This window comes from Sus scrofa, unplaced genomic scaffold, assembly GCF_000003025.6.
Source record: "Sus scrofa isolate TJ Tabasco breed Duroc unplaced genomic scaffold, Sscrofa11.1 Contig1869, whole genome shotgun sequence".
Classification (NCBI taxonomy): domain Eukaryota; kingdom Metazoa; phylum Chordata; class Mammalia; order Artiodactyla; family Suidae; genus Sus; species Sus scrofa.
The window spans coordinates 16,021-37,751 of record NW_018084966.1 but is presented as its reverse complement, the minus strand read 5'-3'; the positions used below and the strand labels follow the sequence as shown (position 1 = coordinate 37,751).

General features: G+C 40.0%; 1 protein-coding gene across 1 annotated transcript; it reads right to left on the bottom strand.

The window, feature by feature from the left end:
* Nucleotides 1-4,211: 4,211 nt before the first annotated feature.
* LOC110258305 (putative gustatory receptor clone PTE01) lies at nt 4,212-20,773 on the bottom strand (the record flags this gene model as incomplete). Its single annotated transcript, XM_021081468.1, has 3 exons — nt 4,212-4,324; nt 7,476-7,566; nt 20,027-20,773. Coding segments are annotated over 3 exons (951 nt in total), but the record flags the coding sequence as incomplete, so codon positions are not given.
* Nucleotides 20,774-21,731: the final 958 nt, after the last annotated feature.

Genomic DNA, 21,731 nt, shown 5'->3' with positions numbered 1-21,731 from the left:
TCCATAGAATGGTTGAGAGTGATAAATGAGTTTATTTATTTTATTTTATTTTTTTTGCTTTTTAGGGATGCCACCCATGGCATATGGAGGTTCCCAGGCTAGGGGTCTAATCGAAGCTGTAGCTGCCAGACACAGCCACAGCCACAGCCATAGCCATGCAGAATCCTTGACCCACTGAGCAAAGTCTGGGATTGAACCCACAACCTCATGGTTACCAGTCAGATTCTTCTCCACTAACACCGCAACAGGAACTCTGAGTTTATGTTTAAGAACAGTGCCGGAACACTATGGAAACCTAGTTAAATCATGGCTGAATAATTTTAGAAGTTGGGAAATGGCGTCTGAAGATCTGAAGGCAGTGAGGTAAAGTCCTTAGAGGGATGGGATATCATAGAGTACTTGGCATAAAATAATATGGGAAGGAGAGAGAAATGGAAACACATGGAATTAATGACCTTGGTTGTGAGGCTTCCAGGTTGGGGAGCAGCCCTTAAGATTTCTTCTTGCCTTCTAACTCTCATTCTGTTATGTATGCTTGTGTTTTCTGTTAGGTTCCCTTTTCTATGGAAACTGCTTTCTCTTAGTGTCTACAAACCACATTCAAGAAAGCATTTATGGAGTTCCTGTCATTGGTGCAGTGGAAACAAATCTGACTAGGAACATGAGGTTGCAGGTTTGCTCAGTGGGTTAAGGATCTGGTGCTTCTGTGATGATGTGCTGCTGTGGCATAGGCTGGCACTGTAGCTTCCAATTGGACCCCTAGCCTGGGAAACTTCTGTATGCCCTGGGTGCGGCCATAAAAGCAAAAAAAAAAAAGAAAAGAAAAAAGTGCTGCATTTGCAACAACATGGGCAGACATTATGCTAAGTGAAGTAGACAATCACAGAAAGACAAATTTCTGCGCATGATTCTACTTATATGATTCATCTAAAAATAGTCAAATCATAAAATCATATGTAGTGGAAAAGTGGTTGCCAGGGGTGGCAGGAGAGGGAAATAATATGAAGAATTATTCATAAAACGGCATAAAATTTCAGTGAATAGATGAACAAGCCCTACAGATGTGCTGTTACAACAGTGTACCTACAGTCAATTATTAATAATGAATATTCAAAATCTGTTAAAAAGGTAGATCTCATATTAAGTGTTGCTTCACAATCAAAAAATTAACTGAGAAAATAAAATACCATCAGATTCTTGCTATAGAAGACCCAATTCTCCCTAAAATCAACTCGCGTCATTTGAATGCATTTGATGATTATAAACTCACATGTAAATAGAGATTAATTTAACACGTCTGTGGGAATGTAAATTGTGCAGCCACTGTGGAGAGCAGTATGGAGGTTCTCTAAAAAAAACTAACATAGAGTTACTGTATGATCCTGTAGTCCCACTTCCTGGGCATACATCTGGAGAAAAACTATCATTTGAAATGACCACAGGCCCAACCCCGATGTTCACTGCAGCACCGTTTACTGTAGCCAAGACATAGAAGCAACCTAAATGTCCATCAACAGATGAATGGACAAGGAAGAAGTGGTAAATATATACAGTAGAATAGTGACTGGCCAATAAAGAATGATAATGCCATTGCAGCAACATGGATGGACCTAGAAATTATCATATTAAGGAAGGAAGTCACATAAAGACAAATATCATTGACATGCGCTTATATGTAAGAATCTTAAAAATGATGCCACATAGACAAATGTGATACAAATGAACTGTGTTTACAAAACAGATGCAAAGACATAGAAAACATAGTTACCAAAGGGATGTGGGAGAGATAAATTAGGAGTTTGAGATTAACATATACACACTATATAATATAGATAACCAACAAGGATCTGCTCTATAGCACAAAGGGACTATCTTCAGTGTTTTTATAATAAACTATTAATGCAAAGGGATATGAAAAGAATATATATATGCATATATGCATACATGCATAACTTAATCACTTTGGCTGTACACATAAACTAATACATACACCAGAGTAAGTCTGAATTTTCTTATTAAGATGTATGAAACTGTAACTCGGAGGGGAGTAAGGGTGAGATTCTTCTGAGAAGGGGCAGGACCCAAATCCTATGAAGGAGATCTCTTGTAGTCCTGTACCGTTAATATTAACAAACCCTCAGAGACTGAGATAATATGGCCAATTGGCTAATTATGAGCTTCTGGCATTGAGCTCTCAAGCCCAGACTCCTGTAAAAAGCAGCCTGTGCCCTGCAACATTTCAGTTTGATGGTCCAGTCCAGCTGGATCAGTACGTGTGTCTTCTCCTGTCATAGTCATTGTCTTCATCAAGGTGGGTCCATCTGACCCTGTCTTCCTGTCCGTCCTGTGAACAGAAACTGAACCTTCATCGCTCACCCAGCCTGGGAAGGGCAAATTGATCATCATTCCTTTGTCATGCCCCCAGCACAAAGGCCAGTGCCCTGCAGTGAGTACCATTGGAGATACCTGAGTAACGGAGGGACTGGGGCAGGATGGTTTCTTTTTTTCTTTCTTTTTTATTATTATTATTTTTTTTTTTAATTTTCCCACTGTACAGCAAGGGGGTCAGGTTATCCTTACATGTATACATTACAATTACATGTTTTCCCCCACCCTTTCTTCTGTTGCGACATGAGTATCTAGACATAGTTCTCAATGCTATTCAGCAGGATCTCCTTGTATAATCTATTCTAGGTTGTGTCTGATAAGCCCAAGCTCCCCATCCTCCCACTCCCTCCCCTCCATCAGGCAACCACAAGTCTCTTCTTCTCCAAGTCCATGATTTTCTTTTCTGAGGGATGTTCATTTGTGCTGGATATTAGATTCCAGTTATAAGTGTATCATATGGTATTTGTCTTTGTTTCTGGCTCATTTCACTCAGGATGAGATTCTCTAGTTCCATCCATGTTGCTGCAAATGGCTTATGTCATCCTTTTTTATGGAGTAGAAGTAGTAATTCCATTGATGTTTCTCCAGTGAAGCTCATTGTCCAGATTGAGCCAGACATCACATCTTACCAATTATTCTTGGCAGGGGCAATGAGGCCAAGGCACCACCAACACACATGGCTGTGCTAGAATACTAAGTGAAAGTGGGAAAGGCAGAATCCTCCAAGAGGCAGATTTTGGCACCTCCGAAGGAAGAATGGTCAAATCATCTGAAAGGGGCTGATGCTGAGCTAGACACCACAGAGGCTGATGGACTCTTTTTTGAAGTGATAGATTTGAAGGCAAGATTAAATTGTGCTAACAATTAGAAGGAAGGAAGAGATCATCCCTGAAAGTGTTATCTGTATATAATAATGACATTTGTAATTGCTTCTACTGAATGAAAACTAAATTGTTAGCCAAAGTTTACATTTTTTCTGTTTTTATGGGGGGAGGGGTGTCACTAATATGGTAAAAATATTTTACATTTGTGGACTCCATTCCATCCATCGCTTTGTCAGTTACACGGCAGAATTATCAGCTCCATGGATGTACGAACCAAACAGGTGTCTTGGAATTCCTCCTCTGGGCCTCTCAGAGGACCAGAACTCCAGCCACTCCTCTTTGGGCTGTTCTTCTCCTTGTACCTGGTCTTGGTGTGTGGGAACCTGCTCATCATTCTGGCTTTACCTTCAACTTCCACCTCCACACCCCCATGGGCTTCTTCCTCTCACACCTGTCTTTTCTGATATTTGTCTCAACACCACCATGGTTCCCAAGTGCTGATGAACATCCAGACAGTGAGCAAAGCCATCACCTAACCTATGCTGACTGCATTACCCAGATCTATTTTTTCTCAGTTTTTGTGTGTTTGGACAACCTCCTCCTGGTCATGATGGCCTATGACAAATTTATGGCTATCTGTCACCCCTGCACTAAACAATCATGATGAACCCACACTTCTGTAACATGCTGGCTCTAGTCTCTTGGATTGCCAGTGTCATCGTCCCCCTCTTCCAGAGTCTGATGGTGCTGCATCTCTCATTCTACACACACACCCCACTTCTTCTGTGAACTGGCTGAGGTGCCCGAGTCCACCTGTTCTGATGCTCTCAGCAATTACATTGTGCTGTATTCTGTGACGGGCCTGATGGTTATTATTCCAGTAACTGGGATTCTTTACTCTTACTAAGATTATTTCCTCCATATTGAATGTGTGCTCAGTGGAGGGGAAGTACAAAACATTTTCCATCTTGGGTCTCACCTAGTGGTCATTTCCTTATTCTACGGGACAGGGTTAGGCATGTACCTCAGTTCTGCCTTCTCCTCCTCCTCCTCAAAGGGGACAGTGACCTCAGTGGTGTACACCATGGTCATCCCCATACTGAACCTAGAGCCTGAGGAACAGGGACATGAAGGGGGCTCTGAGGAAATTTGTCATCAGGTCTTTCTTCCCCCTGTGAAGAACCATGGATGCTGAGACTGGGATGTTATTATGATAACCAAGGGTCAATACCCTGGTAGACAGAAATACCAAATATTTGACTCCTTTGAGCATGTGACTTGTCCCTCTTGTTCTGAAAGACCATCACTTGGGTTTCTTTTGAGTTTACATGCCCACAAGCAACCACTTCCATGAAATACCTTTAGTGACATTTATGCCCTCTTACCTCTGCAGATGGGTTTATACTTGGTCTCTGAGAATTGTCATTAGCTATATCAAGATAATCATCAATTCATCCACCATAATGGCAAACACTCAAATGTCTGAAAATACCAAGAACTTGCGGAGACTTGGAACAATGGGAACTTTCAGAAACTATTAGTATACTTGTATAGTTATACAAGAAGTATAACTCCATGCAATTACTTTGGCACTTCTACTAAGTGCAAATATACTCCTACAGCAGAGCTCTCCAACTCTCAGGTATATACCTAGCAGAAATGGTGCTTACATCCACAAAGCAGGTCTAAAAATGTTTATAGCAATGCTTTTCATGACAGCACCAAACTGGAAATAATTCAAATGCCCCTCAGTGGTAGAATGGGTAAACAAACTATGGCATATGGCATAAATTATGCAGAATGCAGAAAATTCCACACCAATACAAAAAGAACAAATTAGAGCTATGTACAACGATATGGACAAGCCTCAAAAACATAAAAGGCATGAAAGTGTGTTTGAAAGGCATGAAAGTGTGTTTGTTATATGACCTCACTTTCATTGACTCTAAGAGCAAGTAAAACCACCTGATGGAGAATGGAGTCAAGATAGTGACTGTTTGTCTCTTTCAGACATACTTCACTTAGAATCTCTAGCTATATCCTGTTGCTGTAAATGGTGTTATTTTGTCCTTTTATGGCAGAATAATATTCCATTGCATATATGTACCACATTTTCATAATCTGTCAGCGGAAATTTAGGTTGTTTCTATGCCTTGGCTATGGAGAATAGTGCTGCAAGGAACATAGGGGTGCATGTACTTTTTGAATTAAAGTTTTGTCTGGATATATGCCCAGAACAAATATCCTCATCTTACTCAGCTGCCCAACATCTCTGGAGCTGTCTCATAGTCTATCTCTGTGCAGTCCAAGATGGTAATCACCAGCTACCCATGACTATTCACCACATTTCAAGCACTCACTAACCCATGTGCCCAGGAACATATTTGGACAATGAAGATATAAAACATTTTCATTATCAAAAAACAAAAGTTCAATAGGACAGCTTTTTTCTACGGCTTTGTGGGGAAATGAAATTTTCCTGGATTTCTCACTGCTCTTGCACTGAGGCCCTAGCCTCCCCGAAACCAGAAAGTATATGAAGTAAAGATAGAGAATGTTAGATTTCACTTCCCTTGGAAATGTTTTGCTCTTGTTACATGAATGAGCCAATGATGGCCTCTGTGTCTTGCCCCCAAGGATGTTTATAGCTTCCTTGTGGGTTATCACTCTTCAGTGCAAAAGCCTGTCAGCACCAAACTCAACTTTCAGGCATCCAGATTTTAAAAATAGCTCAAACAATCACATTTGAAGCCATTTAGAGTTGCCTGCTTTGCACACCCTGAAAAACTCACTGGAGAGCTGTTACCAATGGATGATAGAAGGACCTTACAGATTTAAGACCCCAAGCAGCTCTAGCCCTTCCCTTCCATGGCTCTCTGACCCAGGGACCCAGTGTTCCTGTGTGTGAAAGTGAGCTCAGGGTTTCCCGCTTTGCTGTCTTGGACACTTTTCACCTATGATTTACTTCATGTAGTGATATGAAGAGATCTCCTTTTACCATGTGAAAACCAACTTGTTCTAATTCTATGCTTGTGTTCCCCCGGATATCTTATAGATGCATTATTTTATATTATTATTTTATTTTAATTTTATTACATGGCCACATCTGTGGCATATATATGGAAATTCTTGGATCAGAGAGTAATCCAAGCTTCAGCTGTGGTATTGCCAGATATTTGAACCACCTGCCCCCAGCTCGGGATTAAATTCATGTATGGAACCCAGGCCTCTGCAACCCAAGACACTGCAGTCAAATCCTTCACCCACTGTACCACAGCAGGAACTCCTAAGGCACCATTTTATTTTCAAATTCCCATATCACAATTTTATTTTATTTTGTTTTTTATCATTTATATACATATATATTTTTTTGGGGGGGGCACAGCATGGTGACCCAGTTCCACAAACATGTATATCTATTCTGAAGTCAGGCATCTGGTACAATCCAAACTCTGATATTTTTGACATATGATTGCAGCAAATTGATCTTCTTCTCTACTCTGTTATTCATCCCTAAAAGAGAGATAATAATCTGTAGGTCTTGGTTACAGTTAAATCAATTAATAATAATAAAGAGTGTGGTATTCACTGCTATTAATTTTGTTGATAAGTTTTCTTAACAGTGAGTACCACACTCTTTATTATTATTAGTTCATTCAGTAGTAACCCTGACCTAAGAGTTATTGTCTGTATTTTAGGATGAGTAACAGAGAAGCAACGGTGTTATGTATTATTCATATAATTATGAGTAATATATTTATATATGATGAAAAATATATTCAGATATTCATATCTGAAAGAGTAATTGTTTAATTTAGGGTGCTGTCAGGGACTTAGGCAGACCTATATAATTGTTATTGAAGGATGTCAACTGGCAAAGAACAAATAGTTCAGATTCCAATGGAATATTTTTCATAGAGACTCCTGAGTCATGCATGACATCAAGCCTAAGGAGAGGGGACCTCATAATGTAAAAAAAAAGCATGACTGTCCCAAATTTCCCATCTGGGAATAGAATTGTCAAACACAATTTCCATTTTTATTATGATTCTTTCTTTCTCAAGGGCAAAGCTGTTTAGAAGTAGAGTCACACTAGGAACATCTACTTAATTAGGTGCTTTGAAAATTCAACTCTGGATGTCATTGAAAGAATGAATGTTCCTTGTCTGTCCCTGTGTTCCCATAACATTGACCCAAGACCAAGAAGAATATTGTCATCTTGATGATGCCACGTGTATTTGGATCTCATATCAACTTTCTTACTGGAGCTCTCTTCCCCATTCATCCTTCCATCCATCAGTGCAACCAGGTTTTTGTCCCTGTTATCACATGGGTGATCCATTTGGGCTAAGTGCTGTCAGAAAGAGGAGTGTGTATACGTGCACATTGTGGAGGCTTTTATGTGTAGTACAGTAACTCCAGGGACAGGGACATGAGTGCTGGTTAAGAACATCTAGTAAATAATTGATAAATATTTTAGGTTTGTGGCTCCAAATTGGACTCCAGACTCTAGATGCATTAAATGATGTTGATGAGGAGACTAAACACTCTTTTCTTACTGGTAACTTCCATGGTAATCTGATTGCCCTTTCAGGGCTCGGTGTGATACTGCCTGTTCATTAGAGCTAGATTTTCCTTGTCATTTAGGGAAATAGCTTCTCATTCTTTAGATGTGATTAATGGCCCTTCAACCACACATATTGTATTACAACCCCCTTGACTGTTGGAAGCACTTTTATTTCATTTACTAATTTATTTTTGACACTTTAAAATTTACAAATCACTTTAAAATCTGGTAAATGGGTGTGTAACATTTTCAGAATGTATCTATTTGTGTGAGTTATCAGTATATGAATCTACAATATATTTCCTAATTTTAAGCAGTCTTTTTCTAAAATTTATTTTTTATTGTTATTTCCCCCAACATATTTTTCTCCCACTCTAAAGCATGGGAACCCAGCTACACATACATGTGCACATAAATTTTTTCTCCCATTGTCATGCTGCATTGTAAGTATCTAGACAAGTTCTCAGTGCTATACAGCAGGATCTTATTGTTAATCCATTCCAAAAGCAATAGTTTGCATTCACTAACCCCCATCCCAATCCACCCCACTCCCTCCCCCTCCCCTTGGGCAACCACAAATCTATTCTCCAAGTCCATGATTTTCCTTTCTGTGGGAAGCTTCATGTGTGCTGCATATTAGATTCCAGATAGGAGTGATGTCATATGGTATCTGTCTTTCTCTTTCTGACTTACTTCACTCAGGGTGAGAGTTTCTAGTTCCATCCATGTTGCTGCAAATGGCATTATTTCATTCTTTTTTATGGCTGAGTAGTATTCCATTGTGTATATAAACCACATCTTCCAAATCCAATTGTCTGTTAATGGACATTTGGGTTATTTCCATGTCGTGGCTATTGCGAATAGTGCTGCAATGAACATGTGGGTGCATGTGTCTTTTTAAAGTAGAGTTTTGTCCAGATATATGTCCAAGAGTGGGATTTCTGGGTCATATGGTAGTTCTATGTATAGTTTTCTAAGATAGCTCCATACTGTTCTCCATAGTGGTTGTACCAGCTTACATACCCACCAACAGTGCAGGAAGGTTCCCTTTTCTCCACAGCCCCTCCAGCATTTGTTATTGGGGAACTTATGAATGATGGCCATTCTGACTGGTGTGAGGTGGTATCTCATGGTAGTTTTGATTTGCATTTTTCTAATAATCAGGGATTTGAGCATTTTTTCATGTGCTTGTTGGCCATCTGTACATCTTCCTAAGAAAAGTGTCTCTTCAGGTCTTTTGCCCATTTTCCATTGGGTTGTTGGCTTTTTAGCTATTGAGTTGTAGAAGATGCTTATATATTCTAGAGATTAAGCCCTTGTCAGTTGCCTCACTTGAAACTATTTTCTCCCATTCTGTAAGTTGTCTTTTTGTTTTCTTTTGGTTTCCTTTGCTGTGCAGAAGCTTTTCAGTTTGTGAGGTCCCATGGTTTATATTTCTCTTATTTCTATTGCTTTGGGAGACTGCCCTGAGAAAATATTCATGATTTGATGTCAGAGATGTTTTTCCTATGTTTTCTTCTGGGTGTTTGATGGTGTCCTGTCGTATATTTGAGTCTTTCAGCCATTTTGAGTTTATTTTTGTGCATGGTGTGAGGGTGTGTTCTAGTTTCATTGCTTTGCATGCAGCTGTCCAGGTTTCTCAGCAAGACTTACTGAAAAGACTGTCTTTTCCCCATTTTATGTTCTTGCCTCCTTTGTCAAAGATTAATTGACCATAGGTGTCAGGGTTTATTTCTGCATTCTCTATTCTGTTCCATTGGTCTGTCTGTCTGTTTTGGTACCAGTACTACACTGTCTTGATGCTTGTGGCTTTGTAATATTGTTTGAGGTCTGGGAGAGTTATGCTTCATGCTTGGTTTATCTTTCTCAGGATTGCTTTGGCGATTCTGGGTCTTTTGCGGTTCCATATAAATTTTTGGATAGTTTGTTCTAGTCTGTGAGAAATGTCCTGGGTAATTTGATAGGTATTGCTTTGAATCTTTATATTGCTTTAGGTAGTAAGGCCATTTTTACAATATTAATTTTTCCAACCCAGGAGCATGGAATATCTTTCCATTTCTTTACATCCACTTCTTCTTCTTCTTCTTTTTTTTTTTTTTGGACAGTGGAAATCTGACACTGTGTCTTTATATCCTCTTCAGTTTCTTTGAGTAATGTTTTATAGTTCTTTGCATATAAGTCTTTTATCCCCATCATTGTTTCTTTTTTATTTTTAATTAATTAATTTTTTTTTTTTTTTTTGCTTTTCTCCTCATACTTGAGAGGAGAACTCCCAAGTGCAAATAATCATGACTGTCCCCAATTTTCCCATCTGGGAATAGAATTGTCAAACACAGTTTCCATTTTTATTATGGTTATTTCTTTCTCAAGGGCAAAGCTGTTTAGGAATACAGTAACACTAGGAACATTTATTTAATTAGCTCCTTTGACACTTCAGCCCTGGAAGTCCCTGAAAGGATAAATGTTCCTTGTCGCTCCCTGTAATTCCAGCTCACTAACCCTAGACCAGGAAGAATATTGTCACCTTGGATTTATTTGGATTTCATACCAACTTTCTTTCTAGAAATCTCTCACCATCCATCCTTCCATCCACCAGTGCAACCAGGTTTTCTTTCCTGCTATCACAAGGGTGATCCATTTGGGCATAGTAAGCACTTTCAGAAAGAGAGGTTTGTATTCAGGCACATGGAGGAGGCTTTTGTGAGCAGTAAGTTAACTCCAGGGACAGGGCTATGAGTAGTGGCTAAGAGCATCTCATAAACATTTCCTAGAGGAATGCCCATCCTGGCTCAGTGATAACAAACCCAACTAGAATCCATGAGGATGTGGCTCCAATTCCTGGCCTCACTCATTGGGTTAAGGATCTGGTGTTGCTATGAGATGTGGTGTAGACTGGCAGCTGTAGCTCTGATTGGACCCCAATCCTGGGAAGTTCCATATGCTGCAGGTGTGGTCATAAAAAGAAGAAAAAAATTCCTAAAGATTTTAGATTTGTGGCTCCTAAGACTCCAGACTCTAGAGTGAATTAAATGCTGGTGATGATGAGACCAGGCGTGCTTACCTTATTGATAACTTCTGTCAATCTGACTGCTTTTTCAGGGCTTGGTGTGCCACTGCCTGTTACTTTGAGTTGGATTTTCCTTATCATTTAGGGAAATAACCTCTTTTTCTTTATGGGTTGTAAGTTCACCTATAGCAACACATCTTATATTATAACTCCCTGCCCTTTGGAAACACTTTTACTGCATTAATTAATTTATTTTGGCTAAACTTGCAGTGTGAGGAAATTCCTGGGCCAGTTCTCAAACCCAAGCCACAGCAGTAACAGTATCAGACCTTAACTCTCTGAGCCACAAAGGCCTTGGGAAGCAATTTTAAATTTATGAATGACTTTCAGTTGTGGCACATGGTTATATCATCATCATCAGAATGTGTCAATATGTGTTAGGTGTCTATGTGTTATTCTATAATGTAGTTCTTAATTTTAAGCAGTCTTCAACTATGAGGATAAGTGCTTCTTTGTCAGGTTGAATTAATTTAAATTTACTTTTGTGTACTGTCCTTGGCAGCAGTTTGTATTACTGTCATTTACCATCATAAAAGGAATGACAAGAAAAAATTTGCTATGTTCAGAAGAATTTTTGAAGTCCATAGGGACCCAAAGAAATCATTCTATCACTCCTCTCATTCTTCCTCTTCATTTGTATATTTTATTTATTTTTGAAATTACTCAATGAATTTTATTACATTTATAGGTGTACAACAATCATCACAACCCAATTTTATAGAATTTCCATCCCAAACTCCCAGCCCACTTCCCCACCCGCCAAGCTGTCTCCTTTGGAAACCATGATTTTTTCAAATCGTGGTTTCCAAACTGTGAGTCAGCATCTGTTCTGCAAAGAAGTTCACTGTGGCCTTTTTTTAGATTTCACATGTAAGTGATAGCATTTGATGTTGGTGTCTCACTGTCTGACTGACTTCACCTAGCGTGATAATTTCTAGGTCCATCCATGTTGCTGCAAATGCCGTTATTTCTTTCCTTTCAATGGCTGAGTAACATTCTGTTGTGTATATGTACAACATCTTTATCCACTCCTCTGTCAATGGACAATTAGGTTGTTTCCATGTCTCAGCTATTGTATATAGTGTTTCCATGAACACTGGAGGACATGTGTATTTCAGAGTCTTGGCTATTGCATATAGAGAGCTGCAATGAACATACAGGTGAATGTATTTTCTTCAATGAATGTTTTGTCTGGATATGTGCCCAGGAGGGGGGTTGTTGGGCCATACCGTGGTTCTATATTTAGTTTTTTTAGGTATTTACACAATTTTTTCCTTAGTAGTGCTTGTACCAATTTATACTCCCATGAAGAGCATTGGGGGACTTGATTCTAAGCCAGAGACAAAGAGGATGGATGAGTATCCTGGAGGACAAGGTACAGTGGTTGAAACATCATTATAAAATCCTGTATATCACAAATAACAGAATGTAGGGTTCTTAAATTTTGTCATGTTAAGGCTTTTATACCCAAACCGTCTCTTCAAGAAATTAAAGTAGAGAGGGTTGGAATTGACATATACCATAAGATCTACAAATAGATTGATATCAAGGACCTAGAGTATAGCACAGGGAAATCTACTCAATCCCATGTAATAACCTATATGGGAAAAGAATCTGAATAAGAAGGGATATAGGTATATGTATAACTGATTTTGTTTATATTAGTTTCAGGATATAACTAATACAACCTTCTAAGTGAAAACTATACTCTGAAAAAATTTATTTTATTTTATATTAAAGTATAGTTGATTTATGAAGTTGTGCCAATTTTTCCTGGACAGCAAAGTGCTGTAGTCAATAAATATACATTCTTTTTCTCCTGTTATCTTCCATCAGGTTTTATCCCAAGAGATTGGACATAGTTCCCTCTGCCATACAGTGAGTCCTCATTGCATATCCATTCTAAATTTAATAGTTTGCATCCACTAACCCCAAACTCCCACTCCATCCCACTCTAATTAAAGAAGTAGAGAGACTCTAGATTCTGTTCAGTGGTGATTTCATGTTCTTTCCCTTCCTAAGCCATCCAGCTGAGGCATCAGCAATATGGAACCAGGAAATCAAACAAGTGTTTTAGAATTTTTACTCCTGGGACTGTCTCAAGACTCAGAGCAGCAACCCATCTTATTTGGGCTCTTTCTGTCCATATTTGTGGTCACCGTGTTTGGGAACCTGCTCATTATCCTGGCCATCAGCTTGGATTCCCATCTCCACATCCCCATGTACTTCTTCCTCTCCAACCTGTCCTTGGCTGACATCTGTTTCACTTCCACCACCATCCCAAAGATGCTGGTGAACATCCAGACACAGAGAAAAGCCATCAGCTATGCGGGCTGCATCACACAGGTGTATTTTTTCATGGTTTTTGGAGGTATGGATACTTTTCTTATCACTGTGATGGCCTATGACAGGTTTGTGGCCATCTGTCACCCCCTGCACCACACCATCATCATGAACCCCCCATCTCTGTGGTCTACTGGTTCTTGTGTCATGGGTCATCAGTTTGTCATACTCCCTGATCCAGAGTCTGCTGATGTTGCAGCTGTCCTTCTGTTACAACTGGGTAATTCCACACTTTCACTGTGAACTCTCTCAGGCCCTCATGCTTGCCTGCTCAGACACACTTGTCAATTACATCCTGATATAGCTGGTGACTGGCTTTCTTGGCATTGTTCCCTTCTCAGGGATCCTTTGCTCCTATACCTGAATTGTCTCCTCAATCCTGAGAATCTCATCAGCTCATGGGAAATACAAGGCATTTTCTACCTGTGCGTCTCACCTGTCCATGGTTTCTTTGTTCTATGGGACAGGTCTTGGTGTGTATCTCATCTCTGAGTCATCTTCCTGGAGAGGTATAGTTGCTTTGGTGATGTACACTGTGGTCACCCCAATGCTGAACCCCTTCATCTACAGCCTGCGGAACAGGGACATCAAGAGGGCTCTACAAAATCTTCTTGGGAGAATACCCTGCGTTCGGTGATGGGAACACTGGTCCAGGGGTTTTGAGCTGACAATGGTAACAGAAGTCGGCTCAAGAAATTGTGCCTCTTAATCACATTGAATTTTGTTTCTCACTGATACTCCATTAGTGGCACTGGTCGGAATTCGGCCTTGGGAGGACGTTGTCTTAACCTCTTATGATGATTGCTTGATTATCCTTAATTCTACTCTCCACACCCCCTCCTTTTATTTATCCATTATGGCCCCTCGATTTGCATTTCCAGTCCTGCGTGTTGATACCAGCCACTTCAAGTACAGACTCATCATTGTTGAATGAGAATTCTGAAATAATGCATTGGAGTACCTGTTGTGGCTCAGTGAGTTAAGAATCTGACCAATCACCATTAGGATGTGAGTTCAATCCCTAGCCTTGCCCACTGGTTTAAGGATCTGTCTTTGCCACAAGCTGAGGATATGGATCCTGAGTTGGCATAGGCCTCAGCTGCAGCTCTGATTCGACCCTTAGCCCAAGATCTTCTATATGGTGCAGGTGCAGCTATCAAAAAAAAAAAAAAAAAGAAACACCACCTTTTACCAACACTAACACTTGTTAGTTCTTACCAAATGTGTTTATTTGACAGTCCTTACTGAGCACCATTGGTGTGCCAGGCTGTTGTAAGTATCTGCAACATAGCAGTGAAGGGGGGAAAAAAGACAAGAATCTTTACCCTCATAGAGCTTAAATTCTAGATCTCAGAGTTTAACAGATCATATCATATGTCCAAATAGAAAATACACTGAGGGGTGAGTTATTTATTTGGTTATTAGTGAGGTTGAACTTTCTACCATTTGCAGATAAGCTATGAAAATGTATCACTGGAGATAGGAAAGTGGCAAGCCCAGAATATTAGAACTGATCAGGTGCTAATAAGTCTTTGGGTCCAGTTGCCTAATGTTAAAGGTGAATATATTGAAGTGGAAACACAAGAGTCCAGATGGTGATGAAACCTGACTGAAAGGGAACAAAATTTCAAGTCTGGTGCCAGGAGATATTGTTGGATTACAAATCGGGAGAGTGGGAATGGAATCATAGAATTGCCAGTCTCTAGGTATGGGTGCTGGCCAACTTCAGGTAATGAAGAATATGTTCGGACTAGTGGACGTATTTTTTTTGTTTGTTTTTTTTTTTGGCCATGCCCATGACGTGCAGAATTTCCCAGGCCAGTGATGGAATCTGTACCACAGGAGTGTCCCGAGCCACAGAAGTGACAACTCTAGATCCTTAACCAGCTGAGCCACCTGGGAATTCCTGGATGTCTTGATAAATGTTTATTTTCATATTTTCTTCACCATAAAGAAATTGGATGTTGTGCCTAGTTTTTGGATGGTGGTGTTTGCCCAGGCACTGCAGGCAGGAAAGGCAAATATAAATACATAGATATTTATCATGGTAAAGAAGAGTCCAAGCCTACTCCAGGGCTGGCATCTATTGGAATCAACTTATCACCAAGGATTGTTCTCAAGAGATGTTACCATTTTGAGGAACAACAAAAATGGGCTTCCTAAAGGGGAACCTGCCTCCACTTTAATTCCTTTAATTTTGAGGCTTTGAGTATGAAACCAGGCTTGGGCCTGCAAACTGGGGAAAAAAATCATTGTGGCAGCCAATTCTGACTTCTGCTGATCTGTTCTTGATATTTTTGATTATCTAAAGCAACCAAATAAACTAATGTCCTTTTTTTTCAGATCCATAGAGAGATTCCACTAACTGAGAGCTGCTTTCACATTTTTGTGTTATTTTTACTTTGTGAAAAAATTATTATAGTTGATTTACAATGTTATGTCAATATGTGCTGTATGGTAAAGTGACCCAGTCTCTTATATCAATACATTATTTTCCTCATGTTATCTTCCATCATCTTCCATCACAACAGATTGGTTAGAGTTCCCTGTGCTATACAGTAGGACTTCACTGCTTACCCATTCTAAATTTAAAAGTTTGCATCTAGCAACCCCAAACTCCCAGTCCCTCCCACTCCATCCCCCTCCCCCTTTGCAACCACAAGTCTGTTCTCAACCTCTGTGAATCTATTTCTGTTTTATAGAGAGGTTCATTTGTGCCATATTTTAGATTCCACATATAAGGCATACACGGTATTTATCTTTCTCTTTCTGACTTACCACACTTAATATGAGAATCCCTAGTTGCATCTATGATGCTGCACATGGCCATATTTGTAATTTTTTATGGCTGAGTAGTATTACCAATGCTCTGGAGGTCACCTCATCTATGACCTGCTGTCACCACCACAGATCCCTGTGGATCCTGGAACCCAGTTGCCATTCTGGACTTGTTGCCTTGCCTCTCACGGTTAATGCTGCCATTTGAGTCTAGAACTCAAGTTACTTGTAAACATAAATTAAAACTTATGCTTCAGTGTGGAGGTTGGCTGAGCAGCCCATATCCAAAAACACAGGACTTACAAAGTTGGAACAGCAGTGGAAGTTTGGGATATATATTGAAAAAGACTGCCTTTACATTCCCCTAAATGTGATTAAACTTTAAACACATTACTACCTGATTTCTGCTCCTGACCTCTCTTTTCTTAGAGCACTGATGTGAGGATTTTTTTTTCCTTTTCTGCCATGCCTGTAGCATGGGGTCGAACCCACACCACAACAGTGACCTGAGCCACAACAGTGACAGTGCTGGATCATTAACCCATTGTAGCTCAAGGAAACTCCATGTTAGAAAACTTTCAAATTCTTTTTTTGCTCAATTTAAATGTGAATAAATCTTCTCAGAGCCTTTTGTCCTTTTTACAAACCAGAAATGATTTTCTTAAAGTTATCCCTTTGAAATATAATCATCAAGTGATACATCTATCTCCTAGCTTCTGTGGATAGTATGAGCCTAAATTCAATAGGCAGCAATTAGCAGTCACAGACAGACTAATTATACCAACCAACCTCCCTCCCCTAATATCTCCCAGTGCTTTTCCATTAGCTAGCCTCAGCTTTAAAAATCCTCTCATTTTTGGAGCTTCCATTGTGGTTCATCAGGTTAAGGACTTGATGTTATCCTCAGTGAGGATACAGGTTCCATCCTTGCCCTCCCTCAGTGGGTTAAGGACCTGGTGTTGCCGCAAGTTCTGGCAGAGGCTGCAGCTGCAGCTTCTAATTCACCCCTAGCCTGGGGCACTTCCCTATGCCCCAGAACGTTTATGCAGATGTAAAAAAATAAAAAATCATCTCACCATTTGATTCAGTGGAGATGAATTCAATATCTTTCCCTTGTTGCAATAGTCTTTACTCCAACTGCTGGGGTTTTGGATAAAGTATTCATACCTCTTGGACTATGATGCAGTTTTTCTTTTGTACAATCAATAACTTTCTAGATTTCATAACAGATTTCTACCAAACATTGTTTTGGAAATGACATTGCCTATTTTCTGGCCTTTTTAAGTCAATACTATCACATCTCACACAAGACCAGACTGGAAGAGGAGCAAAACTTATTTTCCTTATGCATCCATTTAACCTGGAAAAGAATAGCTGAGGCAGCTTGTGCAAAGATTATCTCCATAATACTAAACATGTGTGAGATCACTCAGAAAGCAGTAATATTAAAAGAGGAAGAGAGGACTGACCTGATGGAGAGAACACCAGGAGAATTTAGATGGGAGGCCAAGGAAAGCATCTTTAAGGGCTGATGTTGAAGTAAAAAGTTGAGTTGTTAAAGGGAAGAAAATTCCAGACAGAGAGAAATAAGTGTGCTTGTCTGGGGGCAGGAAAGAACATGGTCTGTTTGAAGAACTCCAAGAAAACCCGTATATCTAGGCAAGTGGGTTCTCAAGTTTATTGTGTGGTGGAATCACCTGATAACACTTCCTAAAACGCAAGTATTTGGGTTCTAGCTATAGCAGTTCTGATTCAGCAGGTGAGACCTAACATGTGCACTTATGAATTCCTGGGGGGGTGATGATGATGGTACTAGTCCTTGGACTTGTGAAGGAGTTGGAAAGGGATAGGAGGGACTAGATAATGAACGGTCTTACTGACCTGGGCAAGTTTACTCTATGAGTTTCAGAAAACAATTGGAAAAATTTTGTGTGTTTGTTTGGATGTATCCATAGCATATGTAAGTAACTGGGCCAGGAAATGAATCCAAGCCACAGCTGTGACCTACGCTACCTGATCCACTGGGCCAGGTCAGGGATTGAACCCCCACCTCTACAAAAACCCGTCTTGCTGCAGTTGGATCCTTAACCCACTGGACCACAGTGGCAACTCCTGATTGGAAGATTTCAAACAAAGAGATACAAGTTTTGGTTCCACTTAAAAAGTTAATCTGGTGTAAATGGAAAGAAACTGAATATTGAGAAGCCATTTAGGACCCTCTTGTAAGAGAAAATGTCTATATGAAAGGTTTTCTTTTTTCTTTCTTTCTTTCTTTCTTTCTTTCTTTCTTTCTTTCTTTCTCTCTCTCTCTCTTTCTCTCTCTCTCTCTCTTCTTTCTTTCTTCCTTTCTTTCTTTCTTTCTTTCTTTCTTTCTTTCTTTCTTTCTTTCTTTCTTTCTTTCTTTCTTTTTTTGGCTGCACCTACAGCATGCTAAGGTTTTCAGGCCAGGGATCAAATACATGCCACAGCAGTGCCCTGGGCCATGGCAGTGACAACATCAGATCCCTAGCCCTCTGAGCAACCAGAGAACTTCTGAACTGGTTTTGAAGAGTGGGGAAAGCAAATCATCTGAGCCATCACTGTTCAGATAATTTAATAGTTTGGAGACAGGGAAAATAGGAAGAAAAGATCTGAAATGACAAAACGTGGGGTCCCTGAATGACCTGGGAAAGAATATGTCTTTCAGCTGAAAATTTGAACAGCTATATGTCAGTGAATGTTTTGTTCTGTTTTGTTTCCTTCTTCACATATTTTGTTTTTTGAAGTATAGTTGACTTAGAGTATTGTATCAATTTCTGCTGCACAGCACAGTGACCCAGTCATACATATACATACATTCCCTTTCTTATGCTATCTTCTATCATGGTCTATCCCCAAAGTATGCCAGGAAGTTTTGACAGTGGAAGCAAGAGAGTTATGTAGTTCTGTCGGCAAGCATGAAGGTAAAGCACATTCCACAAGCTGGTGTCATCAGTACATCTCTTTGTTCCAATGAACAAGCCTCAGAATGTTCCTCAAAGTATTCCTCAGTTCATAAGAAACTTCCTCTTCCCAGAAGGGCAGACATATCCTCAATGTTAAACACTGAGATCACCCCCACTTTCAATGTCTTTAAAAATCGAATGAACAGTGGGATTAGAGGACTCTGGGCAGATTTGTGACAAAATCAGGGAGGGGGAGGTGTGAAGTGCTTAGGATTTGACTATTGGCTCTAGAAGTTAGAGGAGGAGAAAATTCGGGAGGATGACAGAAGTCAAATACATTGTTATTCTTTTTTTTTTTTTTTGCTTTTTTTAAATCATTTTTTACCCAACACAATTTTTTCTACTGTATGGCATGTTGACCAAGTGACACATACATTTATACATTCTTTTTTCTCGCATTATCATGCTCTGTCATAAGTAACTAGACATAGTTCTCAGTGCCACACAGCAGAATCTCATTGATAATCCATTCCAAAAGCAATAGTTAGCATCCACTAACCCCAAGCTCCCAATCCATTCCACTGCTATTCTTAAATCATATTTTAGTTCTACTCTGAAGTTTAACTTAAAAATTCAGTAGGGCTCCTCTAAGCCTTTTTATTTATTTTTGGCTATAGTGCATTGGTTTGATATGGGTTTTCAGTTCTCAGATGAGGGATTGATACCGGAGCTCAGGAAAACATTGTGTAAACAGAAAGCAGAGGGACAAATAGGTACTTATACAGTGTGTGACTGCAGATTCAGAATTTCTTGTTGCATATGTTTGATTTTACTGCCTTTTCCAGTCTTTTTTTCCTTTTTAGGGCTTCATGTGAAGCATAAGGAAGTTCCCAGGATAGGAGTCAAATTGTGGCCTGTGCCACAGCCACAGTAACACTAGATTCTAGGTGGGTCTGTGACCTACACCTGAGCTCCTGGCAAGGCTGGATCTTTAACCCACTGAATGGGGCAAGGGATTGAAACTGCATCCTTGTGGGTACTAGTCAGGTATGTTTACACTGAGCCATAATGGGAATTCCTGCCTTTTCCAATCTTATGAACCCCCCAAATCACTCATGTGTTCAGATTAGCCTACTCTGCTGATAATCCTCCACAGGGCATGCTTTATGTCCCTGTTTCTTAGGCTGTAGATGAAGGGATTCAGCATAGGTATGACCACAGTGTACATCATGGAGACCACTGCCCCTTTCCTGGAGGAAGATGAGACAGCTGAGCTGAGGTACACACCAAGGCCTGTTACAAAAAACAAGCAAACAATGGACAGGTGGGAGCCACAGGTGGAGAAGACTTTATACCTGCCTCCTGATGATGAGATTCTGAGAATGGAGAAAAGAATTTGAGAATAAGAGTAAAGTATCCCTGAGAATGGAATTCCAGCCAAGATTGTGCCAATGAAATACATTAATATAATACTGATGGAGATGTCAGAACAGGCAAGACTGAGGAGCTGAGAAAGTTCACAAAAGAAATGAGGGATTTCCACATCTGCACAGAAGGTGAGCTGTGACATCATCAGGTAGTGCAACTGGGAGTCCAAAAGACTGATGGAAAATGACAGCAGGACTAAGAAGCCACAGAGGTGGGGGTTCATGATGACCAGGTAGTGTAGGGGGTGACAGATGGCCACCAACCGGTCATAGGCCATGACTGTCAGAAGTAGACTCTCCAAACAGGCAAAAAGAGGAAAAAGCATCACTTGTGTTAGGCAGCCTGCATAGGTGATGGATTTGCTGTGTGTCTGGAGGTTCACTAGCATCTTGGGGACAGTGGTGGTGCTGATGTCAGCCAAGGACAGATTGGAAAGGAAGTAGTACATGGGTGTGTGGAGGTGGGAATCAGAGGTGACAGCCAGGATGATGAGCAGGTTCCCAAGCAGGGTCACCAGGTACATGGACAGGAGGAGCCCAAAGAGAAGGGGCTGTAGGTATGGATCATCTGAGAGGCTCAGGAGGAAGAATTTTGAGGAATGTGTATGATTCTGTGGTTCCATGTTGAGGGGGCACCTTTTGAAAAAGAAGAAAGGGTTGAATAAACCAAACAATGTTGGGGCACCCAGATAAGTATCCATACTTTGGAATTTAGCAATTCATGAAGACATTTTTCATGCTTGAAAACCATACACCACAGTGCCTTCAGCAGTATCTCTGAATTGTTAGCTCTTCTTCACTGATGACAAGAACATAGACTTTTTTCTTTATGCAGTTAATTCGAGGCATGAGGACAAAGAATATTAGAGAAATAAGGACATTCTGAGATAACAAATCCATAACACAGTAAAATATCTGTCCCCATCTTTTGCATGAGTAATATAGAATAAAAATATTCTTCTCTTTTTAAAAATATTTTTCTTCCTTATTTTTGTTTATGAAGAAAATTTCATTGTCATTTATTCAAGTCACTTTCTTAGTTTTATGAACATAAAAGCCTGGTTTCTATTGACGATTACCTTTTTCTTTTTTGATTCTCATTGTTAATCCATTCCGAAAGCAGTAGTTTGCATCCCTTAACCCTAAGCTCCCAATCCTTCCCACTCCCTCCTCTCCCCCTGGGCAACCATAAGTCTATTCTCCAGTCCATGATTTTATTTTCTGTGGAAAGGTTCCTTTGTGCTGTATATTAGATTCCAGATATGAGGGATATCATAAGGTATTGGTCTTTCTCTTTCAGACTGATTTCACTCAGGATGAGAGTCTCTAGTTCCATCCATGTTGCTGCAAATGGCATTATTTTGTTCTTTTTTATGGCTGAATAGTATTCCATTGTGTATATGTACCACATCT